The 17,830-nt window shown below is 39.6% G+C and overlaps 1 protein-coding gene across 5 annotated transcripts in view; it reads right to left on the bottom strand.

Annotated features, from left to right (window-relative positions):
- The window catches only part of LOC143369376 (KICSTOR complex protein SZT2), a 391,751-nt gene that overhangs the window by 43,812 nt on the left and 330,109 nt on the right, over positions 1-17,830 (bottom strand). For 4 of the 5 annotated variants that reach the window (XM_076813233.1, XM_076813236.1, XM_076813235.1 and 1 more), the window contains 4 exons: positions 11,247-11,623; positions 11,061-11,163; positions 8,509-9,357; positions 8,138-8,426 (listed from right to left, as the gene is read on the bottom strand). In XM_076813233.1, coding sequence (XP_076669348.1) covers positions 8,138-8,426; positions 8,509-9,357; positions 11,061-11,163; positions 11,247-11,623 — 1,618 coding nt within the window. The remainder of the gene's footprint in view (positions 1-8,137; positions 8,427-8,508; positions 9,358-11,060; positions 11,164-11,246; positions 11,624-17,830) is intronic. The other variant, XM_076813234.1, reaches the window with a different exon arrangement.

Here is a 17,830-nt window from a genome sequence, read left to right as displayed (position 1 = left end):
TTTTTATCAACATTTTGTGACCAAGGCGTTGCTTGAATCATGATTCTAACCTCTGAAATAAATTCGTAGTTTGCTAAGTGACGTGTTTCGTCGTTTAAGGGGAGGTTCCAGTCTAGAGCCCAAAAAAGTAGGGGATATTTAGGAATTAATTACAGGAAAACTACTATATATAATTTAATGAGGCTTTTTGCATTGTATTAAGGATGTCTTAAGTTATAGAAATATATTTTTTGTTTTATAATTAATCATTGCAGACGGCCCTGGGTAGTCGTTAAAGTCAAGGCGTCAAAAAATTGATCCAAATCGGTGGGCGCTGTATCTCCAAAAGTTATTATCCGATTCGACTGAAACCTTTTTTATTTTGAAGATTATTCTTCTGTCTGGGGGGGCTAGAAAAAAATTACAAAAAATGACATTTTTTTAGAAAATAACGACACATCAATATTGAAATCACTTTTCCCTGTATTTTTCGTCCTTTCAACGCCTTTGAAAAATATAAATTTTTAATTTTTGTAATTTTTTCTACCCCCCCCCCAGCGCCCACCGTTTTGAGAACATTGTTTCGAGAAAAACGCATTTAAAGTTTTACGTGAGTGCCGAGTGGCCGGGTGTTTCATCATGACCCATGCATTGCCGCTACTCAAATGCCTATAACTTCGGAAATTTTACGAATTTCAACATATCCTTTTAAACACTTATTCCTAAAAGATTGAACATTCGAAAAATGAAATAAAAATAAATCGACATTTAGACCGGAACCTCCCCTTAAAAAAATGCCATTGGTCGGAATGCTGAAAATAATAGTAAGGTCACTAGATTAGATTAGATTGTAATTGTAATTGTATTGGTAAAATGAGGGAATAATGTTATTAATAAAGTAATTCAGTTTACTTGTCAATAATGTTTAAAAAAGTATTTGCTCATGAAATAACATGATAATTTTAGTTTGTAATATAATTTGTACTTACTCGTATAAATAATTTGTACTGTTTTGTATAAATAATTTGCACTTAAATTGTCTTTATCTTGAATAGCATGAGCGTTTTGTATTTATTACTTTCTACCCGGCGTTGGGTAGTTATTAGCTAGTGGAGAGGGAACATCGTTTTTATTTATTAAAACGCCGTAATCATCGCGTTTGCGATTAGCCCGCGTTCGTGTTTACCCCACTCTCCACTACATATTACAACCTGGCAACGTCGGATCAAGATGTCACAGTTATTCGAAGCCAAGGAATAAAAATAACGAATAAAGATAACATGTGATTTCATCTCTTCTGAAAATCTCGTTACGAATAAAAGCGTCTAATAAATCATCTTGCTACATCGAGCTTCGAATAACCTATACGGGTTAAGAAGGAACTCGTTCAATTAAAATCTCACAGATAAACTTCCGTAGCCAAATTCTGACGGATATAACCGTAAGTTACACGACGGCGCTGGCTTCGACTGTTGAATAATGGTTAAAGATAAGCTGAAACCTCTCGGCTACATTGTCACGGATAATGCCTCTCGAATAACTTCTCGCTGCTATAGAGGCGTCGAATACGGCTACGCGTAACGTCGAGCTTCGAATAAACTATAGGTGACGAATGAATTTCCTGATATAAAATTTCACACATAAACTATGTTCAATATATTCTTCAGAAAAACAAGTACAAATAAAGATAAATAAGGATAACCAAAAGTTATTTTTCCTTAAAACTTTTAGATCAAAGGGTATAGCCGGTTAAGATGGTCAAATGTGCCCTTGAACCGAATTCGACTCACGATGAATCATTCGAAAGTTTATTAAAAAAGAAACATTTGTGGCTATTTTCAACTTCGTATCTCTACCCGGAGGCTAGTAAAGGGCAAAAATAGGAAATCAGGTTTTTGCTGAATTTCTCCTATATAAGGGGATGAAAAATTTAAAAAAAAATCAAAGGCATTTCTGTTATCGGGGCACATATTAGAGGATTGTTTCAGATTTTTAAATTGAAAAACCAAGCTGTGAAAAATATAAAACGCCAAAAAATGCTGAAAAATGCCGATTGTGTATCGAAGCAGTCTTGGTACTATAATTATATTTTTACTGTAAGTTCGTTTCATTGTTACTATTGTCCTGATTTTTTTCAGATTTTTCAATTTGGTGCATCACAGTTAAAAAAATTAAAAACCGATTTTTTTCGTCGTTTTTTCCGTGTCAGAGTAACTTATACGTCGAATTGCTTCATGAAATAAGTGTTTTATGCGATCTTCAATCTTTATACGTACAGCAAAACATCATAGGAATTAAAGAAACTGAAAAAACCGAATCATTTGAAACTGTTATGCGCCTTACGTTGTAAAGTATCTACCGTATTTTTCAACGGCGTGGGTGGCGCAGCGGTAGAGTGTCGAGCTGCTATACCGCTGCAAACATTTTAAACGTAGGTTCGAGCCTCGAACTTCCAAGTTCCTTATGCTAAGTTTTTTTTTCGTTAATTACATATATTTCCTAACTTTACGACACAACGATCAATATTTATTTTGAAATGTTTTAAGAATATTTGAAAAACATATTAACCTGAAATATACGTAAATATGAGTATGGAGTTTCCGGAAATGACAGAGAAAGATCTAAAAATTCTGTTTACTGGCTCCTATCAATTGTCTCAAGCAATCTCATATTTAGCAGAATTGATGGATGAAGAGAATAATATTAATCTTCGTTGTGTTAAAGAGAGAAAGAATATTATTAAATTCGAAGTAAGATCACGACATATTATAACAGCAAAACCTACAGATGTTATATTGATTATGCACCAAACTCAATAGGCTATTCCGGAATAAAGCGCTATTGTTGTAAATGTGCAAATGGTAACCGCACCGTCGGGTGCTGTTCACACATAGCTGCAATAATTTATTACTAATCGCATGCTCGGTACCTTTCAAAAATTGTAAGACCTGCAGAAATTCTTAGTAAAATATTCACCAGTGAACAAGTGACACCAGTAATTAATGAAGATAGCGATGACGATTGAATACATCAGACACGATTTTTGTTGCCATCCATCCATAATTTTTAAAGGTAAGAGATTTGAAAACCAATTTCACATATTAATATAATGTAGGAATTGTTAAACAATGCCGTAATTGACAGGATAAACGGCGGCATAACAAGCAGTCCAAACTCATATTTACATATATTTCAGGTTAATATGTTTTTCAAATATTCTTAAACATTTGAAAATAAATATTGATCGTTGTGTCGTAAACTTAGGAAATATATGTAATTAACGAAAAAAAAACTTAGCATAAGGAACTTGGAAGTTCGAGGCTCGAACCTACGTTTAAAATGTTTGCAGCGGTATAGCAGCTCGACACTCTACCGCTGCGCCACCAACGCCGTTGAAAAATATGGTAGATACTTTACAATGTAAGGCGCATAACAGTTTCAAATGGATCGGTTTTTTCAGTTTCTTTAATTCCTATGATGTTTCGCTGTACGTATAAACATTGAAGATCGCATAAAATACTTATTTCATGAAGCAATTCGACGTATAAGTTACTCTGACACGGAAAAAACGACGACAAAATCGGTTTTTAATTTTTTTAACTGTGGTGCACCAAATTGAAAAATCTGAAAAAAATTCAGGACAATAGTAACAATGATACGTACTTGCAGTAAAAATATAATTATAGTGCCAAGACTGCTTCGATACACAATCGGCATTTTTCAGTATTTTTGGGCGTTTTTAATTTTTCACAGCTTGGTTTTTCAATTTAAAAATCTGAAACAATTCTCTAATATGTGCCCCGATAACAGAAAGGCCTCTGATTGTTTTCAAAATTTTTCATCCCCTAGTATTCGAGAAATTCGGCAAAAACCTGATTTCCTATTTTTGCCCTTTACTACCCTCCGGGTGGAGATACGAAGTTGAAAATTGACACAAATGTTTCTTTTTTAATAAGCTTTCGAATGATTCATCGTGAGTCGAATTCGGTTCAAGGGCACATTTGACCATCTTAACCGGCTATACCCTTTTGCCCATCTCTGCCGTGTCCACTACGCGTCCGCGCTGAGAGCCTATGGGCACGTGCGATGCCTCCGGTTTGTTACCGCGACGATTTGTTTACCCTCGTAAGGCTAGCTGTCCCTCCCTTCTACTCTCTCCCTCTTTCCCCTTTGACTCGATTCCCTGACACCCTTTTATTCCTGTTTCCTAAGACTTCGTACAGCTATCCTGCACTGCAACTCTGCCCCATTGATTTCCCCGTGCCCCCCCCCCCCGACCAACGCTCTTTAATCACGAGGCTAAAGAATGGAAGGGAAAAAGGTCCCCGTGGCAAGGGGGCCTCGAGGACACCCCCCCCCCCCCCCAAATCCAAGTCAGATCACGTCTGCTATATCGTTGCGAGAGCTGATAGCGAGAAACGGTCCAGAACGGGGCAGTCACCACCCGCCCCTACCGGCACTTCGCATTCCTTAAGAGGCTATAACCCTCCTCCGGTCTCTCTCTTCCTCATTCTCCGCGTCGAACTCTTATTTAATGCTTTAAACGCATTCTACGAGTGCGACCATTTCCGCCTGGAACACCGTCGCGTATCTACCCAAACTCTTTATTCCCCACTTTCTCGCATCGTTCTCCTTGCACCAAACTTCCTCTTCGATTTCGTCTGTGTACCAGACCGAGTTATGTCTACTCTTGATCCTTTCCTCGTCCCAATCCTTCTTATCGGCGATCACGACCTCGAATTCCCTATCGAACACATACCTCTTCACTATCAGGTCCCTGGGCATGGTCTTCATCCTATTCAGCTCCTCGCCTCCTTCCTCCTCCAATATCCAACTGTGACTCCTCTCATTACCTCCTATTCATTGGTCCGAGCTCTGCAGCTTCAGGATCGTCCTCATCACGAGCTCCTTGACCCTTTCCAGTCGTGGCAGGTCTGCTAGGATTTCTAGCGCCCAGGTAGGCGTGGACCTCATCACGCTGTTTATATTTTCCTGAGCGCTGCACACTGAACTTTGTGCAGTTCGGTCTTACCCGTGGCCATATTCGCCGTTCTCCACCAGATGCCGGCCCTGAAAGTCAACCAGGGGATGGCGATCGCTTCGTATATTCATTTCGTCGTGACCGGTGTCAGTCCGCAGGTCGGTCCGACTGCCCTGCGCATGATGTTCAAGTTGCTCTTGGCCCTGCGAGCCTGTTTGCGGACGTGATCTCCCCACGTTTGCGTCTCGATGATCATGATCCCTAGGTGCCTCACCTTGTTGGATAGCTTCAGCCACCGAACATGATATACGATCCCTCCGTCTCCTGTTCTTATTGGATATCCGAATCAACTCCATGTTGCTCGGATTCACCGATAGTCCATTATTCACGCACCATCCTTCCAGTGCGTCCAGTGCTCTCTGCAGCGCTATTTCCGCCGCCCCTATATCCTTGCTCGAGACCATGAAAACCCCGTCGTCCGCATACGCCGACGTGGTGACTCCGCAGTTCTCGAGTGTATACAACAGGTCCTCTGCCGCCAGGCTCTATAAGTGTAGCGATACGATCCCGCCTTGTGGACATTAGGGTGGGCCGAAAAAATCAAATTTTCGAAACTCGAAACAGCCTAGTGCGGAAAAGTTACGGCTGGGGAAGACAAGTAGAGGCAATTTTTTGTTGAAATCGGTCAATAATTGACCAGACCCAAACGGGGTCAAACTTTTAATTTTTTACCAAGTTTAGCGACTTCTGTATATTTTCATAAAATTTGCATATTTCACTCTTGAGCATCAGAAAATATTATTTAAGTTCATAAACACGTGAAATAATCGCGAAGCGGAGTATCTATGTGCTTCTATTTTGAGACGTAACGCGGTTGTAGTAAAAGAGGAACAATAGCCATTTCTTATAGATTTTTGTGCGCTGAAAACGAATCCGCAAACCATTTGTCACCATCACCCTCTGTTTTAAAAAAAAATCGATTTTAAAAAAAAAAATGTAAATTTTCAACTTTGGACATTTTTGAGTTCAAACAGTAATAGTTATTCGTTCCGCCAAATTGAAGAGTCAGATGCAATAAGGGGACAAGTGCAGGAAACTGAGAAAAATTATTGTCCAAACCAGGCTTGGGAATTAAGTGAACGCGGCGGCCGATTTTCAGAGGCAACGCCTCCTTTCTCCCGCCGCGCGTCTTGGCCCCCGCGGTGGCAAGGGTGCTTGAAGCGCCTCAGGCCCGTGCCATATGAACCGCCTGTGATGCATTGGAACGACATTGTATCTATAGGTGTCCACATCGTCCCAGAGAGCACGATTTTCCATGCGTTTTTGTTTTGTCAACGCGCCATGCGCGGTTTACGTTGTACGGGCCTGAAGCGCTCCAAGCACCTAGGCCGTCGCGGGGCCAAGACGCGCGGCGGGAGAAAGGAGGCGGTGTCTCCGAAAATCGGCTGCCGCGTTCACTTAATTCTCAAGCCTGGTCCAAACGATAAGAAAAACTGGAAAATTAAATATTGTTAAACTGAATTTTCAAGAATATAGTGTTGTAAAACTCGTCACGGCACACATTTTTTCTATTTACAGTTTGTTTATCTAATCATTACTATTCGAGCTAAAAATTATAAACAACAAATTTTTCATCGCCAAAAATCATTTCTTTAAACATAAATTTCTTTAAACATAACTTCCTTAATATAGGTAGATTCTAAAATATCTGTTCCATGAGAACACTTTTTTCTAAGGGTAAGTTTCTGAGGGTAACATTTCTTTCAAAAAATATTCCACACGAACAGATATTTTCTTAAACGAAACATATAAGTTCGGGCAGAATTTTTTTAAAAACGGGAATTCCAGACTTTTTCGATCCCTGGTCTCGACTGAACGCAAAATTCGATTCACAAATCGATTATCAGAGTGCAACGGGCTTACAGAAGCATTGGACCCTCGAAGTTCTAAGACCTAACCCAGTTCGTATCTAGTAAATTCAATCTTAACTTATGCATTATTTAACATTTTTATTAACCATTCGTGAAACTTATGGTTACTCTTGTATGTTCACTTAACATACGTTGAAACGAAAAGGCGTGTTTCTACGTCTTGAAAAAGTAACAACCCACCAAACGGGGTATCCTAGCCGCTCAGGATTCCCTATTTAAACCCGCTACGAAGCACCCATACAAAATTTGTGATATGTATATACGTCAATCGGCACTGAATCCGAGGAACAAACACTCCATTTCTTCGAAGATATAATTAGAACCTTATAGTCTCCTTGGTTGTAAATACAGGGTGTCCGAAAATTGGGGGAAAATCCAGAACATGCCTTATACTGATGTAAGAAGACATCGAAAAATCCTTTATTGTTCTGGGATCCGAGGCTTCGTTTTCCAGATATTAACAGTTGAATATTAGCAGTGGAATGTTCGGGCCGCATGCCCACTTCTGACACGCACACGCAGGAGCACGCGTAGCTAACCTATTTTCACAGTTGGAACCAGTGCGGTCGGCTCTTCTCTGTGTCTGAACCTGTATCTACGCAAACTTCCTGTGTGTGCATGCAGGCCTACACTACCGCGCGCTCAACTGTTGATTTCTCGAGAACGAAGCCTCGGATCCCAACACGCTAAAGAACTTTTCGATATTTTCTTGAATCAGGATATCGCATATTACGGATTGTCGCTTAATTCTAGGACACTGACACTCTGTATATAAAGTAAAGGTATTACTAAAAAAGAGACATAGAAATTAAAATCTCACACAAGCGAAAAAGTCAGATCTGTGGTATATGTAGATAAACCCAATCCTTGTTACTCAGCAGATACTTATCAGAAACATTGGACACAAATTGTTTTGCACTCGTTAAAAGATGCTTTTAAATTAAGTTTGAATGCAAGTATAACAGACATAAAGTAGTATGTAACCTTAATTAAAGAAAGACATAGGAATACTAGAAAAGAGCAATCACAAGCAAATGGTATTTTTCACCTTGAATTGACATGCGTGTACTCCATACACATACACACTCGTCGAAGACTTGAGCGCCAACAAAATTTTTCTGTGGGTGCACCAATAATGAGACCGATATTTAATAACACGATTCCGTTAAAATTTCAGGAATGGAAGCATCTTAGAAATCATTGCAGTATTTGACTTGTGATTTACATAAGTTGTAAAATTACTTACCTACAATGGAAATAGACGTTGACATAGTCACTTTCGACTTTCAATATTAACCAGAAATTTGGTAACGAACTCTCGCGATTATCAAAATCTACCAACCATTTAAAACCTCTCTCAGAACTACTGTCCTCTATATATTCATCATTAATCCGTGGTTTATTTTGAAATATACTTGAAGCTTGAATATTACGGTTTTGAAACTTCAGGTATGTTTTAACATTCGTTTCAGAGTCATACTGATTCATGTTAGTTTCTTGTAATTTTTCGTGTGCAATACTATCTACAGTATTCCCTTAAATAAACAATAAATAAATCTCAATAAATATGCTAAAAAGCTAATTAAAAAAATAAAACTTTTTAAGAGAAAGATATACCGTCTTTGAGATTCGATTCTTCTTTATCAGTCCTGAAGTCTTCTTGCACAATATCAAACGATATTCCATCCACATTTTTGACAAAGTAAAATAAATTTCCTTCTGGTCGAATACAATACTTGTCAATTACTAGTTTCTTCAATTCATTCAAAAACTTAGGTTTACTATCCTCGGAAGAAAATACAAAGTGCAGAGGGACTTTTTCTAATTTGCAACTAAATTTGTCCACGGATTTCGAAACATGATTTGCCACAAACTTCAAAGTTTCTTCGTTTACAGATGGTCGATCCAACAACGCGGTTGCAGTTTCATCTTGCAAAAGCCACTCAATTTCATCTCTTAAATTATTTATTGCAGTATGCTGATTTAAAGGAAGATAGGCCATTCTTTCTTGTAAAAATTCACTTTTGGCATTATTTTCAGGGCTACTTTTACTTTCTGACTGCAGACTATCGGCAGGAGAACCGCTACAGAAGGACGTTGTTCTTAAACCCGAGTAATGTTCCAAGCTTATTTCTAGCACTTCTTTTGGCAGATTTAAACAGATTATGTCTAAAGTGATCTTTACATTAGCTGAACTGAAATTGGTTATACTGCCGTCCTTATAATCTTCTATTTTCTTTACAATGTCCATAAAGCAAGTTGGAAGAGTTTTTACTGGAACGCTACTAAGACCGGATCCAGATTGAAATCGAATAGAGCAGTTTAATTGCAGAAAAAGAGGTTGTTCCTTTTCACAAATGTTTTCTTCTTGTAAATCGCTGATAAGAGATTCCATAGAGTCATGATTAGACATCTTTGAAACGTTGTGAATAGTTCTGGTTTGCCATGTTACACGTTCCGCTTGAACTGTTTACAAAAAATAAATTTATTCAAAATGTTTCAAACTATATTAGTAAATTTTTTTTTAGCTAACTCACAGTACAATTTTTAACCAGGAGAGAAAAAAGTGATAATTATTGAGAAATGGTCCTTAGGACTAATTTCGATGATCTTAAACTATGCTGTCAAGGTTAACATTTTAAATAACTTTTCTCTACGCATGTTACCGCCGGACTCGCTTAGTTTTCAAAATATTCATAAAAATATTTTGGCATTTATTCGGTATCAGGTACCTACACCTGTGTTTATCGTTTCCGAGGTATCGTTATTGGTTTGGAGCAGAAATTGACAAAATTTTTATTTAAAGAGTCATTCTACTTTGATCGGCCGAAAAATTAAGCTAAACTTAAAGATTTTTTCTGTGTAAATACAATATACAATGAAATAAATCTTTTTAGTATTAATATTTTGTTTGAGATAAGCCTGAGCCCGGAAATCATCTGCGCCGCGAACATATCTCTTTTTTACCCGACTGCGGCACGCCAAGGAGGGTATTGGTATAAGCATGGGATAGGACATGATGGAAGGATATAAGGTGTATTCATTATGTGTGTGTACGGACGCGTTATTGAAATATTGACAAATTTATTCTACCCTATTGGTTGACAATCCAATATGAAGGATCTTGGGAAAGGCATGTTATTGGCTAATCTGAAAGTAGCAAGAGCACACCTTATATCCTTACATCACGGGATAGGAGACATGAATTTCTTTTTGTTCTCAGCACTTCTCTTAAAGCACCTTCTTTTGTCTACATTTAATCGCGATGTTACCAATTTTTACAGAGAAAAATAAATAATGATGATGATGGGGACCTAAGAATTATTGGAATGGAAAGATTTATTCCATTACAAACATTCTAACGGGACAGAAGCTATTAAAAATAGTATTTTGAAACATTTGTACATTGTACGTCGAGCAGATAGGTTAGGAAATAGGTTAGGTATACCTAACCCAATTATCATATAGACTGCGGAAGTTTATGTAAATGCATGTTTTCATAGTAATGGCTTAAACAAGCGGGACTTTAACAGAACTTTGTTTCATCACTAAGAGGATATTAAAAATATATTTTTGATATTGCACATTTGGCACATTCTGGATATACGTTGCACATTCTGCAAAGTACTGTAAGGGTTATCCGAAACACAAAAACGGAAAAGAGATTCTTAGACTATATGAAAGTGGCTATGGGTGGTAGTAGATCATTAAAAAACATAAAAAAATGTTAAACTGGCAGCCTTTTGAAGAAGATGAAGCGTCCTGATTTCAGACTGAGAAACGTTTTGCCTCAAAATCGAGAAAACTTCTTTAAATAAAAAAGGAACGGTAAATTTTTTTACAGTAACGGTTTTTGTACAAAAATTCATAAAGAATTACCCATTTTTCGGCCCAACAAGACGCAATCCCCCCTTAAGGTCATTGAAATTGGTGCTTAGAATCCTATTTTCAATAATTACCAAAAAAAAGTTATACAACAAATATTTCACACTTGTTAATAATACAGTAATGAAGTATTCATCTATTTACAATATACTCTATTAAATTTATTACAAAATATATTGCAGATGCAATGAAAACTGAGTATTTTTATGATAAATTACAATTTATAAACCAAAGTTACTATTTTCAATCCCCTTAGACGTGCTCAGAGTTACATTATTACTTACTCGTTTTATGAGGATTATGTGTCGCGCAATCAACATTTATGGAGTGGAAAGTGAGATTCTCTAGTTCCTCATCGCTATCCGATTTCTGATATCCAGCACGATTCTGTTGATACGAATTTTTATTTACTTTACATATTACTAGCTATTCAGATTATACATTCACATAATATCTAATCGATAACAAACCGTTTTATTTACTATACAAGATGGCGAGCAATAATAGAATTCAGGATGTGCAGGTACTGGTCTAAAAGCAACCCTCATTATTCTTTCAAATTTATCTCTAATTAACTTGTGTAGGGGTTCTACGTCTTCACACGCAGAAAGTTTCAACTGATCCAGCGAATCTTCTTCTGATAATTTATTCAAATGGCGACATACAGATCGCAAATATTTCGTTATATCGATTTCAATTAAGGTTTCCTCGCATTGTTCTACGGCAGCTTCCATGTCCTCATAACTGAGAGGCTGTTGCAATACCAATGATTTATAAACAGCAACGACGTAACAGTGACAATGTGCCAAACTCAACAATTTACAATGTTCCATAAGACTGCGCTGATCTGTAACAATAAATATCACTGGTATTTATCACTTACAAATATTAATATTATAAGTAGAATCTCGATTATACGAACACCGCTTATCCGAACAATATAAGCGCGCTACGAACTAAAATATTCTGGACTCATCATTATGAATTCATCATTACACTATATACCCATATATCAATGGAACTCAATCGTACTGGCTCAATGGTGCAGGCAGTATGTGACATAAATTATAACTGCTAATAAACCGATTAGAAAATGGCGAAACCGTAATTGAAATAGTTTTCAATTACACGATTGGAAAACTTTCGCGAACGCGCAAACTGCATCGTTGCAGAAGGGCAACTGAAACAATTGCCAGCGATTGTATCGATGCAAACGCACGACTAAACGCTCACTCAGTGTTCGGCAGAGTTCGGAGGGGTTCGGCTGCACTGATGGAGGGGGAAACACCTACAGGAGCGGTGGTAATGTGTGCGTGAACTGTGCCTGCGTCAGTCACGCACACATTACCACCGCTCCTGTAGGTGTTTCCCCCTCCATTACTGCAGCTCCATCGTTCGGAACACTGCGTCACATTTGTATCGCTGCTGCATCGCGACTGTGCTATGCAAGTGTGCAAAGATAAATGGGCAGCGACTGCATCGCGCTAGCATCGCGGCCTCTTTGCGAATGTATCGGGACTGTATCGCTGCAAAAAGTCGCCGTGTGCATAGGCCCTAATGGGCAGGAAAAACAGCAACTAATGTTGCGGAAGTAGTGACTTTAAAGAAAGGACAATGTTAAGTCCTAGAGGGGATTACTGACCTAGGAGCGTGCAGCGATTGCTATACACCAATGGAAAGATCTCGCCAAGTCGAATCGATTGATAACATTTTTAACTTCGAAATCAGATGGGATCACCTCGAAAAATGGCCGCAAAGCTCGCGATTTTGCGGTTTCGAACAAAAGAAACCGGTAGTAAAATTTCAATTGGCCCGAAGGATCTCGGGTAGGCACCTGAGGAAAAACCGGGGGATGTAAGCAATTCTCTAGCAGGCTGGGGCTGCAAATCTGCCTTATGTCCTTCATTCCAGCGTCGTGTGGAATCTGCGTTTGCCTTATGGGCCCCTTTCCTAATGCCCAGTACGAAATCGCCAATGGATTAGTGGCTCATGGGGCAAACGCAGGCCCAACACGGACCTGAAATGAAGATCATGAGGCACATTTTCCGCTCCAGCCAGCTGGAGTATTTTAGCGGGCGATGAAGTTGGAGCATGGAAAGCATGGACGAACCGGTGCCTGGTTAACACCGGGAGCCACTAGGAATGTTACTTTAGTCTTGTTACTATATAATGCGATACACCACCAGTTATGCCAGAGCGTCGCTTCTGTTGGAGGTTGTAAGTTTCCACGACCCTCTGACCAGGGCCGTCCGCATGGGGGGGGGGGGGGGGCAGTTGCTCCCCTGGCTTTTGAGTAAAAATCGTTTTTTTTTTTAAATTGAAAGAAAGTGAATATTTTTAAAATTCGGTTTTAAAATTTTAATTAAATTGACACTACAAAATTTGTTTATAAAAGCAAGAGGATTACTCTACTCGCATCGCCTGTTCCATGATTCGACTCGTCGATGTCATCGCCAGGGTTGCCAGGGAATTCTCTACGCGTGGAGACGACATTACGTCATAGACCTAAGTATATACTATTGCTAGATGAGAAGAAGAACGACTACCTGTGGGTCAGCTTCACAAGCTGAAATGTCACACGGGCAAGGGAAATCGCTCGGTCGCTCCACCCAATTCCTTGGAACAAAGTCCGTCGCGTAAGGCAGAACGCGAACGATACAAATCACGATAGCCTGCGGATATGGGCAGCCGCTAAGAACCGAAAAGTAGGACTTCTTGGAGGGGATAGGGTGGAGCGAGCGGGCAATTCCCCTTGCCCCTGTGACATTTCAGCTTGTAGGTAGTCGATCTTCTTCTCATCTATAGTAAATAGGCAATAGTACACTCGAAAGTGTGGCGTCACTTCGCTTGGCTTGGATCGGCGTTGGCGTCGGTTGGCATGACGTCACGGGCCGTGACTCACGGCGTCACCAACACAAATGTACCGACTACCGATATTGCTGTAGGGTGTTCCCCTTCTCCTACTCCGTATATGTCATCTGGTGTCTACGTCACCATTAATTTCCTATACATGGCAACCCTGGCCTTCGCGTCGGCCAATCGTGTGTGGCCTATACGGATATAACCAATCGGAATCGCACTTATTTCTCTAGCGATCAAGTCATCTCTCAACAGTATTGTTTTGTTTTACATATTATGTCTACTTATGTTAGTAGTTATCGTCATAATTTATAATATTCATATTATAATTTGCAAAATGTCGCAAATAAATTCTGATTGCACCACGAATAAAAGAAGTGATATCCGTAAGTTTTTTCAAAAAACTGGAAACTGAAGAGTCAGTTGAAGAGATTACGACAGAAGCTGTTGGAACCCCTAAAGAAAATGGTAATATCGAAGTTATAGAACCAACTCCAAGCGATTATTGTAGGGACATCGGAATTTATATGAATGACCAAAAGAAAAGTTCTTTAACTGATGAATTTAAAATAAAACTGCTTCTTGAGCCATGGACTCCAGAAAACTCTTATCAATTTAAGAAAGATGCACAATCATAAGATCAGTCAAGAGCTTTCCGAAAGGAATGGTTAAATATAAGTTTATATTCCTCATGGCTTGAATATTCAAAAAGATTAAAAGGAGCTCGGTGTCGCCATTGTGTACTTTGTAGTCCAAGGGTTGGCAGAGGAGTGCAAGGCTCATTTATAACTGGAGCTATCCAGAGGTATAAAAATTTTCATTCCATTGCAAAGTCGCAAATAATTTCACAATGGCATTGCGAAGCCACAAAAGCAACATCTAATTTTATCAGTGTTTTGACTAAAGAAAGGCAAAACATTTATGAGCAAATAGATTCAGTGTATCATAATCTAATATACTCTAATCGAAAAACGTCGTCCTCCATTGTATTAATAATAGTATTAATTAGTTTACAAAATCCAAAAAATTATTTTTGATCGAGACTCCACTATGAAATTCTTATGTAAGGTGGTTCCTCAAACTCAAAAATCGACATGAGGCGAAATCCTATGGATACGTTTTCCAGGTATCGCCCGATGAATATATTGGGAATTTTTAAGAAGATACCCGCCTTTTTTTGCCATATCTCGCGTTAGAGTTGACCAATTTGATCGCGACAACTCTTAAAAAGAAGGTAAATAAATTGCATTCAATTCTTTCCTACAGTGTTTTCCAATCGGACGAATAGTTTAGGCCGAATCGAGCGAAACTTAAAAAAAAATGTAATGTTTTGGGGCCGAAACTGAAAATTCACTACATAGCTTGGAAGACAGAAATTATGATGTGACGTCCAGCTTCTTATTTTTGCGTATAGTGCGCACCTTTACGAAGAAAACAAACCCAATCTGAGCAAAATCCATTCCCAAATAAGGAAGTTATGGGCGATAGAGCGGGAGTGCCTATTTTCAACTTTTTCCCTATTTTTACATTTCTTCCTGTTTCTTAACGAATTACGTATTTGTCTTCAATGAAAACAAATTTGAATGTATTTTATATTTTTTATTTTACCCTCGAAAAGCAATTTTGGCTCTTTCTGTTTCTTTTGCCCGCATTGAGATCAGTTTCTCTTACAAAGAACCAGCCGTAGTCACCCATCATTGAGTCATCTCAGAATCTTTGGTTGCATCTCTTAATACTTTTCATCTGCTGATGAAATCTCTCGCCATGTTCATCGCTTACAACACCAAGATTTGGTGGGAAGAAATCCAAATGCGAGTGGAGGAAATGGATCAGCAGATGACAAGTATTGAGAGACGCTACCAAAGATTCTGGGATGAGTCAATGATGGGTGACTATGGCTGGTTCTTTGTAAGAGAAACTGATCTCAATGCGGACAAAAGAAACAGAAAGAGCCAAAATTGTTTTTCAAAGATAAAATAAAAAATATAAAATACATTCAAAATTGTTTTCATTGTAGACAAATACGTAATTCGCTAAGAAACAGAAAGAAATGTAAAAATAGGGAAAAAGTTGAAAATAGGCACTCCCGCTCTATCGCCCATAACTTCCTTATTTGGGTATGGATTTTGCTCAGATTGGGCTTGTTTTCTTCGTAAAGGTGCGCACTATACGCAAAAATAAGAAGCTGGATGTCATATCATAATTTCTATGTCTTCCAAGCTATGTAGTGAATTTTCAGTTTCGGCCCCAAAACATTACATTTTTCTTAAGTTTCGCTCGATTCGGCCTAAACTATTGGTTCGATTGTAAACACTGTGGGAAAGAGTTGTATGCAATATAATTACCTTTTATTCAAGAGCCGTCGCGATCAAATCGGTCAACTTGTAACGAGTTATAACGGTGGGACGTTGATCTTTCCCCCACCACTCACGTCTGGCGCGGCCCGCCGCTACCGAGCGCGGCCGCGAGATGGCTGCGCGCCAAGTGGCACTCTCACTCGCAGAGTTCGCGCAGCGCCGCATATAAGCCAGCGCGGCTGGCCCGTCAGACAGAATCTACCACGAGCGTTCGGCGAACGGTTAGACTTTTCCCAGCGATCTCTTGTTACGTGCAAACTGTATCACTGTGTCTTTTTGGTTTCCCCTACCTCCACGGCCCCTAGAGAAATGCGAGCTCGCCGACCTCTAGACGCAAGATCGATATCCGCAGTCGATCTTAGGGACAGGCTACGCCTGCTCCGGAGGACAGCCTACAGTCTCCGTATCTCCCGCGGATTTAACCCACTGGACGATCGGATTCAAGACTTTCCGGTCAGGGCCATTGGTGGAGACCACAGCCAGGGCACCAGAACGACCACCCCATCTTCCTTCACCCATCGTCGATTCGTCGTGCGGACCTTCGCGCCGCGACCGCGTCCGCGTCCGCGACACACCAGCGTCGGTGTGGTAGGTTAAGGCGTAGGCACACTCCTGTTAGCCAGCATAGACCTGACCGGGGTCTCTTGTACACTCGTTTTAATAAAACCCATTCAGCCACTTCACCCCGCCTCATTCACTCGGCCGCCCTATACCTTCCCCGTCCGATTAGTAACCGCTCCGGAAAATTTCGAAACTTGAAGTTTGCATGCGTGCAATTTTGTTACATTTTGACTTACGTGGCTAATTCCGGCACCTGCGATAACGGTACACATAATAATTAAAAATCAGCTTGGTTTTTTTGTTTCAGATGAGTCTGTGAGCCTAAATCAGTCCCGGCAAGAATGTATTTTTTTCGAAGGCGCGATTGTGAACTCCAGATAGCATTGAAAAACACAATTAAAAGTATATTTAAGAAATTGTTTCGTATACATTACAAGTAGCTTAATAAATGAAAAAACGTTTGCAATTGTTATTCATTGTATTCACTGAGAAAAAAAGCCCGAATGTTGCCGAATTTTGTGGCGTGATTACCAGAATGGCCCCTTAAGAGTGTCGGTAATTTTCCGCTATATAGCAGGGTTGACTAATTGGTGGCCCGCGAGCCACTGGGGGCACCTCCGCCTTGCTGCCACGCTGAACGGCCCCCTCCATACCTCCCAGACTCTGACGATCGCAGTCAAAAAGAGAAGGACAGAAGGAGGAATCGACTGCGATCGCCAGAGTCTGGTCGGCATGGAGGGGGCCGTTCAGCGTGGCAGCAAGGCGGAGGTGCCCCCGGTGGTTCGCGAGCCACCAGTTAGTCAAACCTGCTATATAGAATGTATTAGGATTGCCATATAGTTTCTGTGAGAAACTCAGCAAGGTTGTTGAAGCCTACATTAGGAATTAGGGCATTGCGTTCAAAGAAGTGTAGTGCCTTTCCTAGTTTTTGGTTTATGTCTACCCTAGATTCCTGCGTTTTGGTTTTTTGCTTTAGTTGCATTTTATTTATTTTCTCCTTCATGGGACCTTGGGATTTCGATTTTTCTTGATTGTCCCTTTCCCCTCGAAAGCTGTTGTCTGATAGTCCAATGAAATTAGACGGATATATGCCCAATCTACGGAATAAATCCCCTCAAGCTAAATTTTGGTATGCGCATTATTCCGAAACACAGATCCTAATTTCACTAGACTAAGTGTATTGTTTCTCACAAGAGAAGATTCCCACCTCGCAAATTCAAAAAATTTTAAGACTTTAGAGATATATAGAGGATAATATAGGTCTATATTACGCAATT

This window comes from Andrena cerasifolii, chromosome 5, assembly GCF_050908995.1.
Source record: "Andrena cerasifolii isolate SP2316 chromosome 5, iyAndCera1_principal, whole genome shotgun sequence".
Classification (NCBI taxonomy): domain Eukaryota; kingdom Metazoa; phylum Arthropoda; class Insecta; order Hymenoptera; family Andrenidae; genus Andrena; species Andrena cerasifolii.
The sequence above is the reverse complement of the archived record's forward strand: the minus strand, read 5'-3'. Positions and strand labels throughout refer to the sequence as shown.